The following is a 16,530-nucleotide window of genomic DNA, read 5'->3' as shown; positions in this document are numbered from 1 at the left end:
TCTCTCTCTCGACTTCAGCGTGGTGGCCTCTCCCCATCCCCGCCCCTCCCAACCCTCTCGCCTCTCCGCCCCACAGAAACACACAGACATTCCTGCAAGCGCATTGACATTCGCGACTCATCAGCGGTGGTCTCTCTCTCTAGTACCCCGCCTCGACTGTCTGGGCTGCGCGCTCGCGCTCCCTCTCCCCTCCTTCTCCTCTGGTGGTGAAGACACACAGACACACGCACACCACGTAACTTCATAGTCCTCCAGCTGGCAATCTGCTCCTCCTCCCCCCCTCATCAACGACACACAGATAATGGGGAACAATGTCTCTGTGCTGCTTCAGGACAACGCGCCGGTGCCGAGCATCGTCGTATCGACCCAACACGAGGTGCGCGCCAGCTCAGACCTCGGCAATGGCGACGGCGGCGCGAGCGAGCCGAATCAGCCGTCGTTGCTGTCGGTAGGCAGCGTGGTGGAGCGGTGCCCAACGATACGCGTCATGGCGACCAACAAAGCGCACGAGCTTTTAGGCGGCAGCGGCTCAGCCAGCGTCACCCGGGAAGCGATGTGGTCACCGCCACCATCGCCGTCACTATCAGCGGAGGAGCAGCCCGTGTTGCTAGTGGAGGACTGTGCGGCCCCCGATACCTTCACCAGTTCGAGCACGTACGTGCCAGTGCTGAACGCCATCTTCGCCTACGTCGAGGAGCACAGAAATGTTTGCCCAGCGCCGGCCGACGCACAAAGAGGCAGCAGCAGCAGCAGCAGGGCGGTCTGCCCTATCGGCATCGAATTTGACCCGACGCTGTACCTTGGGGAGCGACTGAGCAGGAGCGAGACACGCGCTGACTTCGCCGAGTACTGCGAGCTCTTCTTCACACATCTCATCATCGCGCTCGAGAGCGCTGCAAAGAGGGCGCAGGCGGACGCCTCACCAGCAACGATGTCGACGCCCTCCTACGCGAGAGCCGCACCTGGGGTAGGGACCGCCGAGGGTGTGCCACCGCGGCTCGCTATCCTGCACCTGGACGCGCGCTCGTGTGGGCTCGACGACACGACAGGGCCGTGGCTCGCGTCGTCGCTGATAATGCGCGCCGTCCGTCGCACGCGCCCCTACGCAATCGTCTCCGCCCGTGCGAGCGTGGCTGGCGGCGGCGAAGACGGGTTCATGTCGTACTTTTCGCCAGGGGTCAAGGCGGATATGATGTGGGCATCGTTGCAGCACGTCCTGCTCACGCACAACAGCATGTCCCTCCAAGGCATCAAGGCGGTCCTGGAGAACCTGTTGGCAGAAGACGCCATGCACGACGTCCTGCTCCAGCAGCAGGGTATCGACGTCAAGGCACAGAAGTCAATGGAGGTGATGAGGGCTGTCACGCAGGGCTGCCTGTTCCCTCGCCAAACCTCGCAGCTCCTGCCAGAGCTGTATCTTGTCGATGTGCGCCACAATCAGTACAGCGATGCTGAGGTGCTGATGTTTCAGCAGATTATTCGTGACTCCGCTAAAGACGAGCCAGCGCGCACACAGGGCACCGGCACCGCTCTACCGTCAGAGATGCCGGCGCCAACCCCAGGTCCAGCGCCGTCCGCTTCGTCCTCCTCGACAGTTTTTGCCGACACTGCCGCGGTGCCACCACAGCAATCACCGGAGGGGAGCAGCAGTGCCTCTCATGTCTCACCGACCGAATATAGCCAGGCAGACACCGACAATTACCACAACGCTGCCCATTCCTACGTGCAGTCACCACTGTTGCAGGAGCAGCAGCACACTGCTGCCGAACAGACCAGTGCCACACCGACTGGTACACCTACTGTCGCTCTTGCAGTCAACCAAACTCGCTGGCCAGGCAAGAATCCTCCGCAGTGCTACGTGTTGCAGACGCCGCGCAGCAAGCACGACGACACGTATGGGTATGCAAACCTGCCCGGCGAAGTCTCCAGTGGACAACTCGGGAACAGCCGCGATGGCGCAGCTCCAGAGGCCTCCTTCGCATCAAACCCCTCCAGGTCCATCACCCCGTCACAGGTGTTCTCCTTAGCGACGCCGCCTCTCACGCCACGCGGTGAGTTGCGCAAGGCCCAGCCGGGGCACCGCCCCTCGGGTATCCGGGTGCGCTCCCGTCAACTCTCACCCGAAAGCAGCCGGCGGTCTGACCTCACCAAGGTGGACGTCTCCGCGACAGCGATTGATAAGGTGCCAGATGGCCTCGTCATGAGTCGCAGCGCCCGCATATTGCGCAGCCTCTCCCCTCACTCCGAGTTGCGGGTGAAGGCGCCTGTCGCAACCTCCTCGACACCCGCAACACAGCAGCAGACCTCGACACCCCAATCCCCAGGCGTGCTGAACACTCGCACCCCTGCATCCTCTCCGCACCGCGTTGACACTGAAGTGCTACAGCGGACCTACAAAGTGCTGAAGGCCCAGCTGTCGGAGGGCGCGAGTAAGGCACCAGTAGCAGCGACGCCCTCGCAGTCAACAACACGGCGGCAGCGCATGCCAACCCCGCGATCGCCACGGCTGAACTGTGGGAAAGCTGAGCTAGGCGGCGCCGAGGTGGAGCTGCAGAACCTGCCGCTGCACCAGCACCACCGTCCCAACCTCCACCTACAGCACCATTTGTGGCAGAGGGGCACCCGAGGTGATCACAGCCCCAGCAGCGGTCGCGCAGAAGACGAGCTGTGGATAGATGAGGTCTACACGCAGAGCCATGGCCGCGGCACTTCTCCAGATCTCGGCACAAGTAGTCGGCGGCGGTACTACGGCATCCCAGCCCTCGCCCCGCCGGTGCCGCCCTTCGCCTCCTCCGCGCGCGCCCCTACCGCCATGTTGGCAGCTGGTCTGCGCAAGTGTCGCGAGACCCCACCCCAGGTGGCCTCGCGGTGGGCGTCCCCGGCATCGGCGCGTCGGTGGCTCAGAACCACCTATGAGGACATCAAGAGACGCGTCATCTCACCGCGTCATCTTCACAAGGAGCGGCTGGAGATGGCACAGTACGAGGCCGCAGCGGCCGCCGAGACACGGGCTAGGGAGTGGATGCGCAAGTGCTCGGTGCAGCTAAGTTCGTCGGGGCTGAACAGCGAGAGCAGCCACTCTGTCTCCGCGCCGCAGCACCCGGTACGCCAGCCGAGCCCATCTCTACAGGTGGAGAGCGGGGTGACGTGTGGGGAGCATCCCTCTCTCTCAGACCTGCTGTCTCCCTCCCCGGTGCCGCAGCGGCCAGCAGCAGAGCTAGGGGTGGAGGCGGAGGCCACCTCATCAGTGAGGCCGACGGACCTCAACGGTGAGTCGGCAAGCGCGCACACAAGCAGCGCTCATGAGAAACCTCATGCAGACGCCGCAACAACACCCAGCGCTGAGCAAGACTCGCCAGCATTGCAGTACCACCGGCCATCCACCGAAGCGCCGATGACCACCATCCCCACCAAATTCCGCCTGTCGACAGCGCTGCCGCCGCACATCGCGCCGCGTGGAACCGTGACAAGCCAACTGCGCAAGGTCATCAAGCAGCGCCAACGCCGCTTTTCTGAAGTGGAAGAACACGAGAATACGTACCACGCCAGAAACTGGCAGCCGCAAACGAAGCATCGGCCCACTAGCGTCACGGCTGCAATGCGCGCGCCGTGGGCCCAGCCGGAGGAGATGGCGGCGGTGCTGTACGATCAGAAGCGGCGTGCGATCGCCAACTCCCTTCGTGGCGACGCGGCCCCCCAACGGGGGTGGGACCCGTCAGTACATAGTGCCAGCCGCAATGAGAGCCTCGCTCTGGCGCCAGCGCAAGTTCAGGGATTGTGGAAGCCTGCCACGGTTGTGTCCACACCGGCGTACACCGAGCACGGCAGGGAGCCGGTGCACATGAAGCTGCGCACCCGCGGACGGGCAGCCTGCTGACCTAGCGGCGGCAATGCGGTGGATGGGAGTGAGAGGGAGAGGGTGGGCGCAGGGAGCCGTCGACGGAAGCCTTGTGCCGGTCATGTATACCCTTGCTTGTGCAGTTGTGTATTGTGCGTGAAGGACAGGCGGCACACCCAAATCTGAAGATGGCCCCTCCCTCCTTCCTGAGCTTCTCAGGGCTTACTTGCATGTCGGTTATAGAAAAGATACAACTCTAGCAAAGAGGCCTCAGTGCGTGTGTGTGTGTGTGTCCGTTGCGGCAACGATCCGAGCCATCCATTTCTGCCTTGCTGGCGGCCGTGGTTGCCGCTCACTACACACGCGAATGAAAGGAGGGCGGTAAGTTGGAGGAGTCCCCCCCCTCCCCTCCCCGAGAACGGAAGCGGCAGAAACAGCGCGGATCAGTGCTGGCGTGGTGCCACCAGCTTGTAGAGGTTTGTCTGGCGGTATCGCTGTGATTGGGCAGGCAGGCGCATCCGCACCTTCCCTCTTGGCTCTCCCTCTCATTCGATGCACACACACACACACACACACACACACACACGCGTAGCGGTACAGGTGGTTCTGGGGATGCCCAACATTTCCTCGCGTATCGGTGTTTTTCGTCGCTGCTGCTGCTTACTTAATGGGCAGGAAACGAGGCAGCGAAGGGCTCAACGGCCCACCCGCCTCTCACCCCTCCCTCTACCGTACCTCTTCTCTCTCCTTGCCTCTCCCCTCACTCCCCTGATCACGCCATCGTAAGTCATACCGACAAGCGCGCGCCTGTCTCTTGCCCGGTTTGAGGGGTCTTCCTCCCTCCCTCCCTCTGCTACTGGGCCGCTGTGGTTTTCATATTGTGTGTGTGTGTGTGGAGATAGAGAGAAAGTGGCGTGCGTGGTTGTTTCTCGCCTTTGCTTCGATGTACGATGTTTCCTCGTCGCTGCAGTGGTGAACTCTACGAGGTGCTGGGGCTTCATGCGCAATGCACCACAGCCGAGATTTCGCAGCAGTACCGCCGTCTCGCCCTGCGCTACCACCCCGACCGCAATGCAGGCGCAACTGTCGCGCAGTTCCAGCGGATTGAGGAGGCCCACCGTGTCCTCAGCGATTTGCGGCAGCGTCAGCTGTACGACACCGTCGGCCGCGAAGGCCTGAAGCAACTCGGTGACTATGGCGGTGGAATGCTGGGCAGCCTGCTGCTCGCCGTTGGCAACGTCGCCGCAGGATGTCTCCTCCTTGGCTTCATGACAGCGGCGCTCTTTATCTCGCTGCTCATCAGTTGCTACAAGATCGACGCCCCGGAGGAGTGGCCCTCGTGGGGTGTCGTGCTCATCCCTGTCTGGTGCTTCCTACCGGTGCTGCTTCTGGCCAGCCTCACAGTGATGGTGGCGAGTGTGCGTCGTGGCATGTACATCCTGTTGCTCCCCAGTGTACGTCTTCTTCTCTGCATCGTCATCGCGGCGACAACGGCGGCCGCGCTCGATCACCGCATCACCCCTCTCATCGCCTTCATTCCGTGGGTGATCTGGTACGTCCTGGGGACGGCGAGTGACCTCGCGATCCTGGTGCCAACAGTATACACTCGCACGCACTCGCCTCCGTTCAGTGAGGAAGAAGCAGCCGGTGGCAGCGGTAATCAGTGCACAAACGCCCGGGTCGAGGACCCGTTCCTGCCGCCTGGCGGTGGCTACGATAGGGCTGGTAGCGTCGCTGACTCAGAGACGACTCGAAGCAGTGGCGCTGAAGGCGGTCTCGGAAACGACTTCTCTCGGCCGTGGAAGACGGCGCGGTACTGGCGCGAAGTGGCGGAAGTGCTCTTCGAGGCGGTGTGCGTGTACACCTTCCTCGCCTTGGCGTTCCAACGCGCGATGCAGCAGGAGGCGCGCCTTGGACGCTGGGGTACGCCGCCACAACGCGAAGGTATCAGCGGCATCGATCCTGTGCCTCCTGTGCTGAGCTTCTGGGTGATTCTCTCGCCCCTGCTGGTGTACTTTGGCGCGCATGTGCTCATCAGTGTGGCAGAGGTCTACTTTATGGGCTCGACGGTGATCACGACGCCATCGTTTCCAGAGGAGACGCCAGTCACCGAAGGCAGGAGTGCCAACATGGCGGCCTCGTCGTCGTCGCATCAGCAGCAGCAGCAGCAAGGTGAGAGCCGTCGCTGCGTTGGTTGCAGGGAGTGTGTCGCCAACGTCATCATTCGCGCTTTCCCGTCGGCGTGTGGACTGTACATGGCGTGCCTGTGGGCGGCAAAGGAGGAATACGAGTACAATAAGCGCACCAGCGGCCCCGATCCGTCGGCGTTCCTCGCTTTCCTCCCTATCCTTGTCATTCTTGGGGCCATGTCCTTCCTTGTCTGTTGCGGCGGGTGTGCAGTGATGTGTATCGGCGCCGCCGCGTTCACCGCGGAGAACACGGCAGACGCCTCTGTTCCCGCTACGGCACGATCAACGAGCGCCAACCTTTTCGGAAGCAGCGGCACAGCTCCCCCTGATGGTGGTGGTGGTGGTGGTGCGCGCGGTGCCGCGACGAGCAGTGGCAGAGAGAGCGGCTACCGCAGCACTGCGTCTCGCGCGCCGCCGACGTTGACGGCCACCGGCGATCGCGGCCACACTCATGCACGACCTAGCCAGCATGCGGGCGGCACCGGCGTGAACAGGATGGCGATCTCTCAAGGTAGAAACACCAAGGATGTTACAGTGGAACAAGTCGATTAGAGCGTGACTGGGCACGCATCTCTGCGTATGTGCCTCCTTTGTGTGTGCGTGTTGTGTGTGTGCGTGTGCTACGCGTGGTTACTTCTCCGAGTTGCTTTTTTCGGTTTCCGGCGTGTGCGTCTGCGGGTGGCTCCTGTGTCGCACAGTGACCACAGTCCGAGTAGATAGCGCTGCCGCTTTCCTCCGTGCTACACTACCACCACCACCCCTCTCCTCCTATTCATCTTCGGACGTGTGCCTCAGCCTGCCCCTCCCGTTACCTTCCCTCTTGCCTCCCCCCCCCCCCATCTCTTCTCTCGCGCTGGGGGTAAGCAAGCGCGAGAGAAGAGATGGGGGGAGGCAAGAGGGAAGGTAGAGAGTATGTCGAGTACTGCTTCGCCAGCAATCGCGGCGGCGGCTTCCGGCGATTGGGCCCAGGATAGGCACACATGGCAGTTTCAGTAAGGATGTACACACGCTCGCCGGTACTTGTGTGGTCGTGTCCGCTACGGTGAGCTCGCCATGACGTCATTTCTGGCAGCGATGGCTTCCCCGTAGCGGTGCCACTTGCCTCGCCATTGCCACGCTTCACTCCACCGACGCTCTCCTCCTCGTTCTCTTTCCTTGTGCCCACGACTCCCTCTCCCCCCCCCCCCCAACGCCCACGGCGGGATTCGCGTCTGTTGCCCGCCTCCCTCACAAGAGGAGAAAACGCCTGTTAGAACACACCCGCATCTCTAACGCTCCCTCTCACTCGCCCAAGCGCACGGAAGCGAAATCATCACTCGCCAGCTCTACCCTTCACGCAGTATCCCCTCTCTTTTACACGCCATATCATCATGACCGCTGAGGAAGTCCAGAACGTCGCGGCGATGGCTGACGACGAGGTGCCGACGCTAGAGGCAGCTGAGGTGCCCCAGAACGCGAAGCAGTCGAAGCGCTACGCCAAGGCCATGGTCAAGATGGGCCTCAAGCCGGAGCTCAACATAATGAAGGTGAACATCCGCAAGGTCGGCTCCCTGTCCTTCGCCATGGTGCAGCCGGAGGTGTACCGCTTCCCCGGCACCAACACCTTCGTGATCTTCGGAGAAGCGCAGTTGGAGGACACAAGCGCGTTGGCGCAGGAGGCCGCCGCCCGGGCTGCCGTCTCTGGCGCCGCGGCGACGTCCTCGGACGCCACTGCATCTGTATCCGCCGCAGAAGACGACGACGACGACGACGACGACGTGGGCGCCGGCGACCTGGACGAGAAGGAGATCAACGTGGTGATGAGCCAGGCGAATGTGTCGCGCAAGAAGGCGATCAAGGCGCTGAAGAACAACAACGGCGACATCGTCAACACCATCATGGAGCTGACCATGTAGGATGGAAGCAGGAAGCACGTCGTCACACACTGTCAACGCTGAGTGACCACTCAAACATCACCGCCTCACGGCAGGTCGACGAGGATGTTGCGCGCGTTACCATCTCCACTGACGGCAGTCATCGCGGTAGCAATAAAGAAGCGACAGGGAGAGGATTGAGAAGGGAGCACAAAGGCTACTGTCTGCGTGCGTGCGTCTCTCCTCAGCGCCGCCGCACGCACGGATGCGCTCTCCTTCCTCGTTCCTTTAGGTGTTCGTCCTGCAGCCGCAGGAGCCGCGGTAATGAGGTGTGGGGCGCGTCGCTCCGCGCGCGTGTGGGTGCGCTCGTGCTCCCGGGTACTCCCTTGATTTAACTTTTGCTCGTTTCTTTTCCCTTCATTTTACGTCATTTCCCCAACAGTCAAGTGAACGAAATCCTCAGCAATACGATGCCGCATCATCCCCACGGCACTCGAGGAGGTTGGAAGGGGGGGAGCCACAACGGCCATTACGAGGAAAAGGCAAAGGCAAAGCGCGAGGGCACGCTGAACTGACCAGTGCAAGTTTAAGTTGGGCAGTCACACACGCGCACACACACACTCTCTCTCTTGGTGTGTTTGGAGCGCTCCATCCCCGCGCTTCAGCAAATACACCGCGCCGCTTTCAGAGCCCCTACACCTCAAAGACACGCCTCCCTCCCTCACTGCTGATGCGCAGACCTGATTGAAGGACTGTACCGCTCTCCCATCCCTCCGCCCCTCCCCTCCCCCATGCCTCTGCCACACGTCTTTCCCGTCACTCTCTCACACCCACCCCTGCATCCACGCACGCATTCGTAGAGAGATTCTCCTTCGCACCCGCCTCTGCGCTCCGCCCTTCGTCGAGGACCCTCCCCCTCACCCCCCCCCCCCACACATCCTGGTGAAAGCATGGCCCGCCGTCCATCCCGCTGCTACCGGTTCTGCAAGAACAAGCCGTACCCGAAGTCACGCTTCTGCCGCGGTGTGCCGGATCCGAAGATCCGCAACTTCGACATTGGCCGCCGTCGCGCCACCGTCGATGAGTTCCCGGTGTGCATCCACGTCGTGTCCCGCGAGCTGGAGCAGATCGCGTCCGAGGCGCTGGAGGCGGCCCGCATTCAGGCCAACAAGTACATGGTGAAGCGGGCCAACAAGGATGTGTTCCACATGCGCATCCGCGCCCACCCCTTCCACGTGCTGCGCATCAACAAGATGCTCTCCTGCGCCGGTGCCGATCGTCTGCAGACCGGCATGCGCGGTGCCTTCGGTAAGCCCAACGGCGTGTGCGCCCGCGTCCGCATCGGTCAGATCCTGCTGTCCATGCGCACCAAGGAGGCGTACGTGCCGCAGGCCTATGAGGCCCTGCGCCGCGCCAAGATGAAGTTCCCTGGCCGCCAGATCATTGTGACATCCAAGTACTGGGGCTTCACCAACATCCTGCGCACCGAGTACGAGGCTCTGCGCGACGCCGGCAAGCTCGAGCAGCGCGGCATCCACTGCAAGATGATCGTCCCCAAGGGCAAGATCACGATGCGCAACGTGATGGCGTAAGCTCGAGCAGCAGCGTGGAAACGTGGAGACACACGGGTGCGCGTGGACTACTGCAGCGGCAGAGGATGAGCGTCGGACAAGCGTCCCTCTTGCCTGAGCACCATCTCTCTCTCTCTTTCCATCCGCGTGAGAGGCTCGATTTATTTGCATTCGTGCGTTGCGCTCTGTGATGAGCACTTTTCATTTCTGATTTGGCCCTCGACACGTAAACCACCGTAAGAAATCAAAAGCGAGGGAATACGTGAGGTGGACCGCCCAGCTGGCATTCGCCTCACGTGCAGGATACACATACCAGTGTGCAAGAGGTTGTTCACGGCCCTCGTCTCTCTCTCTCTCCCCCACCCTCTCACGCACAGTCTCTGGATGAGGCTCATCGCTTCGGCGTCGTCTTGTGCACACAACGCGTTCTGTTGTGTGGGCGTGTAAGTGTTGTCTCCGTCGCGGCTTCTCTCTCCCACCGTGTTCAACGGATGCCTACCCGCTGGTTGTGCGCGCACGCCTGAGTCTGCATGAACTCCCTCGCTCATTCTCTCTCTCTCTCTTGCCTCGTACGCCATGCCTCTCACACCTCCACGTTAGCGCTGCTTTTCTCTCTTTTTAGCGAACTTTGCCTTTCGCGCCCGAGCAGAGCGCAACTCAACGAAGACCCACTCTGAGCGCGTGACGGTGTTCGCACACCCGAGCTCTCTCCCTCCCGCCGCTGTGCACTCAGCGTAGGCGTGCCCCCACCCCTCCGCGCTCATAGACATCACGACGACGTGCACACCAAGCCACACGTCTGCAGCTCGGCTCACCGTCTCAGGAGGTCTGTGGGTGCCCTATCGTGTTTTCGCTCTTCGGGCGCATTGATAAGCCCGCACCGCAGGGCTTGCGCATGCGTGCGCTTTCATGGCAACACTAGCCGCAGCGGTGGTGGCCACGAGCGAGGTCATGGACAGTGGCAATAGCGATGATGCCCAAACCAGCTCAAGCCTCAACAGTCGAAGCAGCAGCGTCGACTCTGCGCGCGCCGTAGCAGCTGCGCGTGCATACGACACTGCTGCCATCGCCATCATTCCTGGCCTCGTCGTACCACTCACGAGTGCCTCCTCCCAGGGTGGCTGTGCTGCCCTCGCGTCTGCTGTTGCCTCTTTACAAGCGTTAGCCGACACGGTGGGCATTGTGTTGGATCGGCTGGACAGGGCAGCAGCATCGCAGCAGCGGCGTCTCAACGCTGTTCAAGGTCGCATCTGCACCTGTGCCGGCTTCGTTGACCGCTTGCGAGGGCGACGCACGGCGACGCTACTGGAGAGCAAGCCTCGCTACCCTCAGCCCGTACCGCTCAAGTCCCGAGGCGGAGGGAGAGCGAAGGCGGCCAAGTCAAAGTGGGACGCACAGGGCAACGCAAATGATGCTGCTGCTGCTGCTGCTGCCATACTCAGCGGCGTCCCCTCAGCACTCAGCACGGCTCATAGTCATCGCTTCCTACGTCCACGTCGCTCATCCCCGCTGCCACCAGTCGCACCTAGCTCCTGCAGCGAGTCCTCCACTGACGACTCCGGCGACGACGCCTCACAGCAACCGCACCCGCCCTCCTACCAGGCACCGATGCGCACTGTTCCAGCTGTCCCCGCGCTCACCGCCCCCGAGCGCGCCACCGCTACAGCACACCACGTTTTAGTGCGGCGTGGCGACAGCGTCAGTGATTTCAGCAGACCTCTTCCGCCCGTGAATCCCGTCGCCGCCATGCGACTGGCAGAGTCGATGCCACTGGAGACGGTTCTCTTGGAAGGTGAGGACAGTAACGCCGTGTTAGTGGGGAACGGGGGCCGCGGCGAGGCAACTACTGGGCACGTGAATGAGCGGAGCATGTTGACGAACGCAGCCTCATCGCTGCCAGCTTCCTCCTCCTCTGCCCTTGCCTGGCAACCTCGCTCTCTACCGGTCATGCGAAACGGGCAGACCATGCATAACGCGGGCGAGATGCCTCGCACACTCAGTGCCCTTGTAAGCTTCCCGGCACACCAGATGGCTTACCGGCATCTGGCGGCAGCAAACAGCAGCTGCAGTAGCAATGTCGGTAGCGCGATTGCGTCGGTGCAGCACGGCGCTCTCCTTCACAGCGACGCGTACAGCCCCGCGAGACGTACGACGACGGCGTGGCTGCACAGCGCCAGCATGGTGGAAATCGAGCTTGACTTCACTACACCGCTGCAGGCACAGCAGTACGCCTTCGTGCCTGGCGGCGACGCGGCGGCAGCGTCATCGCGGGCGCTGTTGCGGGACATGCCGCGAAACCTGCCGCTGCAGCATCTGGCCACAGTGCGCCGCTGGGACCACGGCGGCGGTGATCAGAAGCCTCTCATTGGCGGTAGCACCGGCTCCGAAGACGACGTGGACGAAGGTGTCGAAGAACACGAGGACGACAGCAGCCCCCGGTGGCAACGCCGTACGTCACGTCGAGACCCGCGCGACCTCGAGACCATAGCCCCTAGCCAGCAGCAGCGACAGAGACGGGCTCATCGTCGCCACACCCTCGGCGACGACGGCACTGTGTCAGAGGGGAGTGATGACACTGCTGAGGGAGTGACCAGTGCCAGACACCGAGGACGTGAAAGCGGTCGAGCAAGGCCCAAGCAACAGCAGACTTGCGAGACCAGCACCCAACCCACGGCCGCCGCGCCGTCCACTCTGCCTCCTGCGCCTCTACTGCAGGCACCACCACCGCCACCAGGGGTGACGCGCTCCACTACGGCACCACCACCGCCACCGCTCCCACAGGCGGCGTTGCTGCAAGGCAAGGCGAACCCGCCAATGTTTCCGTTAGGGAGCGGTGGGGGCGCACCTCAGCGCCTGCCACCACCACCGCCGCCGAACTTTTCAGCGGAGCTGAGGTCTGCTGTCGGAAGTCGTCCACCCCCGCCAGTGACGCAGGTCAAGATGGCGCCACCGCCGCCGCCGCCGACCTTGTCGCAACTGCCTGTTGGTGTGAAGCCAGATGGCGGTCGTCCGGTAGTCTCACCCCCGGTGCAACGTGTTCCTCCTCCCCCACCCCCACCACCACCACTACCATCCTCACAGAAACCCGCAGTCAGTGCCCTCACCTCTATGCTAGGCGAGCGCCGCAGGGTCCTGCATGGCGACGACTCAAGCAGCACCGGCAGTGACAGCGGTTTCAGCAACAAGAACACCGCTGCTCACGGGAAGCAGGCGGATAGCCCCGACTCGTTATCCTCTTCGACGTCTCCGCGTGCCAATCCTACTGTGCGAGGTCGGTTGGTGAATTCAGCGGTGCAACGACTGCCACCACCGCCGCAGCTGGCCAGCAGCTCCTCTAGCGACGACGAAAGTGACTGGTGAAGGCGTGACGAGCAAACGGGGATGAAGATGGAATTTGACGCATGTGCGCAAGAGAGAGGGTGAGGGTAGTGTCTTTCCCCACGCACCACACCACACCACACACCACCCCACCGCCTCCCAGGCGGCCGGCGTGTGTGCTCACACGACGTCGGTGTGGACCTTTCCTTGTGTGCCACTGTAAGAGGGAGGCGGTGGTGGTGGTGAGAGGTACACGGTGGCACCTGCCTATCGCTCTGCGCGTGTTTCTCTCCTGGTGGTGGTGTTGGCGTTTCCCTCCTCCCTCTCGGTGTCCGTGTGGATGATGGCAGCACGAGGGATGCAGAGAGCGCGGAGGTTCGGAAGTCGAGGTAAAAAGCGCAAAAAAAAACTCATGGAGAAGGGCAGGCGTGCATATGTGTCTGTGGGTGTGAGGGGGAGGAGGGGAGGCAGACAGTGCGCATGCACGCCTGCGAGCTCGCTGCAACTCTCGCTGCCGCAGTCTCTCCATCAACTCCACCGTTCCTCTTTGCCTCTTCTCTCCCCCCCCCTCTCTGCCCTGCACCTGTACATATAACATCAGGGACCCAGAAGCGACCGAGTACCCCCCTTTATCCCTCCCTCCCCACCCAACCCATCACCAACCACTGTCATCGCCCTCGCAGACCTCGTCGCGCACCCCACACGCCCCTCCCCAGGCAGGCGACAATGCAAGACGCCAACGCCACCGGCTATGTGGCTGGGACAGTGGGCCCCTCTGCGTCCTCCGCGGCACAGCAGAACACTGCCAGCAGGGCAACAACAGCGAACGTCGTCACGGCAGCGGACGGCACCGTGATGCTGGCGGCGCCGCTCGGACTGCAGTCGACGGTGCTTTCCCAGCCCTCCTTCTTTCCCTCCTTAGGCGAGGATTTTGGCGACGTCACCGAAGAGGGCGACATCCTCTTCCCAATTCTCGGTGACCCGTGGAGCCGCGTGCGGCGCGGCCAGTCACCGTGCCGTCGCCTCCAATCAACGTCGACGACATCACCGCCGCAGTCGCCGCCCGCCCGCGAGGCCGTCACGGTGCCGGTGAGCCTGTGCTTCTCCACGACTTTGTGTATGCAGCCAGTGCTGACGTTACCGCGAAGGATGGGCGTGCTGATGGCCAGGGAGGTGTTCCGCGCCCTCATGTGCTTCCACAACGCCGCCGACTACAGCCTGAAGCAGGCGAACTTTCATGTAGGCGTGGGGCAACCGTCGGCATCCCTGCGACAGCCCTTAATGCGCCGCACTGTGGCGACGCTGAAGCCCAAATCGAACTACACAGTTATTGCAGCTGTACCACTGAGCGAGGCGAGCACCTACGCACTGTCGGTGGCCGTAGACTACTGTGACCCGAGCGGGCGGCAGCGGCAGCTCACGTGGAACACCACGTTCAAGGCGGAGCAGTCGATCATGGAAGTGCAGCCGAGGTGTCTGCGATATGTGCGGCCGATATGGACGGCAGACACCCAAGCAGACGTCGCTGGCGACTACAGGGAGTCCGAGTTGCGCTCGTCAACGTTCACGCGTGCGTACGCGTACTATCAGCTGAGCATTGGCCTAAAGAACATGTCCAGCGTGCCGCTCCATCTCGTCGCCTCTGAATGGGTTCTGCCAAGCCTCACCAATCACCGCGGCGCGGCTGTCTTCTGTGAGGTGGTGGGAAGCGATGGCCGCGTGGAACGCGCGAGGCTGCAAAACAGCGGCGGCACTACATCGGCCAGAGCAGGGAAATCGGATACACCCGCGCCGGTCCTCCTCATGCCAGGCGACACGCACTCGCTACTCTTCAAGGTTGGCATTCTCCTGGAGGAGCTGCGACACCCTACGGTGGTGCACGGCCGCGGCGGCGTCATGACACGTCTGCTGAGTCCTCGGCTCGCATCACTCGGACACGTCGAGTGGGCGTGGTGCCGCGCGAATGGAGAAACGGGAGCGGCGCAGAGCGCACTGCTGCGCGTTGAGCAGCTCTTGGCGGAGGCAGAGGTGGAGCTGCTCGTTACACACGTCACCGCCGAATCAGCGGCCCACCCTTCGACACCACCACCGTCGTCTAAGGCGACAGCTGCGGAGGTCGGTGACGCTGAGGCAGCTGATCGTCACCACCACCTGCCGTACGAGTGGGCACCCTCTGCGCCTCTCCTCGCTGGGTCGCCAGTCACGGCACACTTCACTGTGCTCAACCACAGCAACGTGCAGCGCTACGACGTGGCGGTTAAAGTTCGCGTAGAGCGTCTAGCGCCGCAGTGGCTCTACACAGGACCGACCGTGCGCCCGCTCGGTCTTCTAGGCCCTGCAAGCAGCTTAGCCTTTTCTCTGACGCTCCTGCCATGGCAGGCAGGGTGGCTGAATATCTCGCGTGACGCCATCGAGCTCGTGGATGCCCGCATGTCGGAGACCGTCCTGTGGCCGCCGCCGGAGGCTGCCGTGCTGCAGCCCGTCTTGGCCAAGCACGATACCGCCCTCGGCGGAGCAGCCAGCAGCAGCGGCTACAAGGAAGACGCGAACGATGGTGCGACGCTGGCGGCGACAGCGCCGGCAATCGCGGCGGTACCCATGAAGGCCCTCCCGGCTGCCGATGCCAACCTGTTGTGCAATGCGTTGGTCCTCTGATGGCACACGGTGGGTGTGTGCGCATGTGCGTGCAGCGCGCGGAAGGCAAGTACGAAGAACAAGATGACGTCTTTCCCTAGCAAGCAGGTTATGTGAGCAAGCATCTTGCTGATGCACTCATGAGTGGACTCTCCGAGCATGTGTCACGTGCCCAACAAGAAACGGTCACCACTACCACCGTCATCTTTCCTCGCTCCCGAGCCGTCTTCTGCGTCCCTTCCCCCTTGCGCTCCTCTTACCTCCTCTGCTGCCCCTCGGCCTTGTTCACACACCGGACACACCACTACACACACACGGCACACACACACACATCACCCATACACGCCATCAGTGCATGGCGAGTGTTGCTCTCTTTTGCTTTGCCTGTCTACTCTTGTTGTCGTCGTGTTGGTCGCTGCCCCCTCCCCCCTCCTCCTCCTCGTCTTCGCTCTCAACCCACTCCCCCTCCCCCCTTCTCGCTATTGCCCTTAACTTCACCTAGCACGCACAACTGCAGCTGGGGAAAAGGCGTGGTACTGCGAAACACACGTACGCATTTCACTCCCCCTTCGCCTTTCCTCATTCTCCCTCCCTTCCTCTCTCTGTTGCGGCTGATGGTGTGTCGGCACGTCGGCAATCCCTTACACGACTTGGATTTCCTCCTCACCTATTCGAGCCTCAACAGCTGACCCGCTGTCCACCTCGGCATCACCGCGACTTCTCTCCGTGCGGGTTGGCGTAGTGGTGGTGGTAGTGAGCAACCTTCGTGCAGCTTCGTCGCGAAATCGGTTCGCAAACGCTGTCTCGCGCACCACAGCCCATCACCCCTACCCCCCCCCTGAGAAACTCCCGCAGCAGCAGCAGCACCTCCTCTCCCAGTGTCGTCGTCGGATCAAATCCACCGCGCACTTGCACACCACGGGCAAGTTGTTCTCGTTCATCTTTGCCAGAGGCTACACGATCGCGGCCACCGCCCCTCGCCACCGGCACCTCTACCGCGGTCGCTGCATCAGTTGCTGCTTGCCGCCAAGATTGAGGCAGACCCCCCACCCCAGCCCTCTTGGCGCCACCACCGTTGCAGCAGCAGCCGGAGGCAATGCGCTAAGAGCACCATTGGGCCAGTCACA

General features: G+C 62.5%; 6 protein-coding genes across 6 annotated transcripts; all 6 read left to right on the top strand.

Annotated features, from left to right (window-relative positions):
• Positions 1 to 301: 301 nt before the first annotated feature.
• LPMP_040740 (hypothetical protein) lies at positions 302 to 3,877 on the top strand (the record flags this gene model as incomplete). Its single annotated transcript, XM_010705418.1, has 1 exon — positions 302 to 3,877. One exon carries the CDS (start codon positions 302 to 304, stop codon positions 3,875 to 3,877), a length of 3,576 nt encoding a protein of 1,191 aa, XP_010703720.1.
• A 911-nt stretch (positions 3,878 to 4,788) lies between these two features.
• LPMP_040730 (heat shock protein, putative) lies at positions 4,789 to 6,579 on the top strand (the record flags this gene model as incomplete). Its single annotated transcript, XM_010705417.1, has 1 exon — positions 4,789 to 6,579. The coding sequence occupies one exon, from the start codon at positions 4,789 to 4,791 to the stop codon at positions 6,577 to 6,579; it is 1,791 nt and encodes a 596-aa protein (XP_010703719.1).
• An 818-nt stretch (positions 6,580 to 7,397) lies between these two features.
• LPMP_040720 (nascent polypeptide associated complex subunit-like protein, copy 1) lies at positions 7,398 to 7,922 on the top strand (the record flags this gene model as incomplete). The annotated part of the gene is made up of 1 exon (XM_010705416.1): positions 7,398 to 7,922. The coding sequence occupies one exon, from the start codon at positions 7,398 to 7,400 to the stop codon at positions 7,920 to 7,922; it is 525 nt and encodes a 174-aa protein (XP_010703718.1).
• A 908-nt stretch (positions 7,923 to 8,830) lies between these two features.
• On the top strand, positions 8,831 to 9,472 carry LPMP_040710 (60S ribosomal protein L10, putative; the record flags this gene model as incomplete). Its single annotated transcript, XM_010705415.1, has 1 exon — positions 8,831 to 9,472. The coding sequence occupies one exon, from the start codon at positions 8,831 to 8,833 to the stop codon at positions 9,470 to 9,472; it is 642 nt and encodes a 213-aa protein (XP_010703717.1).
• Positions 9,473 to 10,360: 888 nt separating this feature from the next.
• On the top strand, positions 10,361 to 12,811 carry LPMP_040700 (hypothetical protein; the record flags this gene model as incomplete). Its single annotated transcript, XM_010705414.1, has 1 exon — positions 10,361 to 12,811. One exon carries the CDS (start codon positions 10,361 to 10,363, stop codon positions 12,809 to 12,811), a length of 2,451 nt encoding a protein of 816 aa, XP_010703716.1.
• A 684-nt stretch (positions 12,812 to 13,495) lies between these two features.
• On the top strand, positions 13,496 to 15,424 carry LPMP_040690 (hypothetical protein; the record flags this gene model as incomplete). The annotated part of the gene is made up of 1 exon (XM_010705413.1): positions 13,496 to 15,424. The coding sequence occupies one exon, from the start codon at positions 13,496 to 13,498 to the stop codon at positions 15,422 to 15,424; it is 1,929 nt and encodes a 642-aa protein (XP_010703715.1).
• Between the last annotated feature and the right edge of the window lie 1,106 nt (positions 15,425 to 16,530).

Source organism: Leishmania panamensis (genome assembly GCF_000755165.1).
Source record: "Leishmania panamensis strain MHOM/PA/94/PSC-1 chromosome 4 sequence".
Taxonomy (NCBI): Eukaryota; Euglenozoa; class Kinetoplastea; order Trypanosomatida; family Trypanosomatidae; genus Leishmania; species Leishmania panamensis.
The sequence above is the reverse complement of the archived record's forward strand: the minus strand, read 5'-3'. Positions and strand labels throughout refer to the sequence as shown.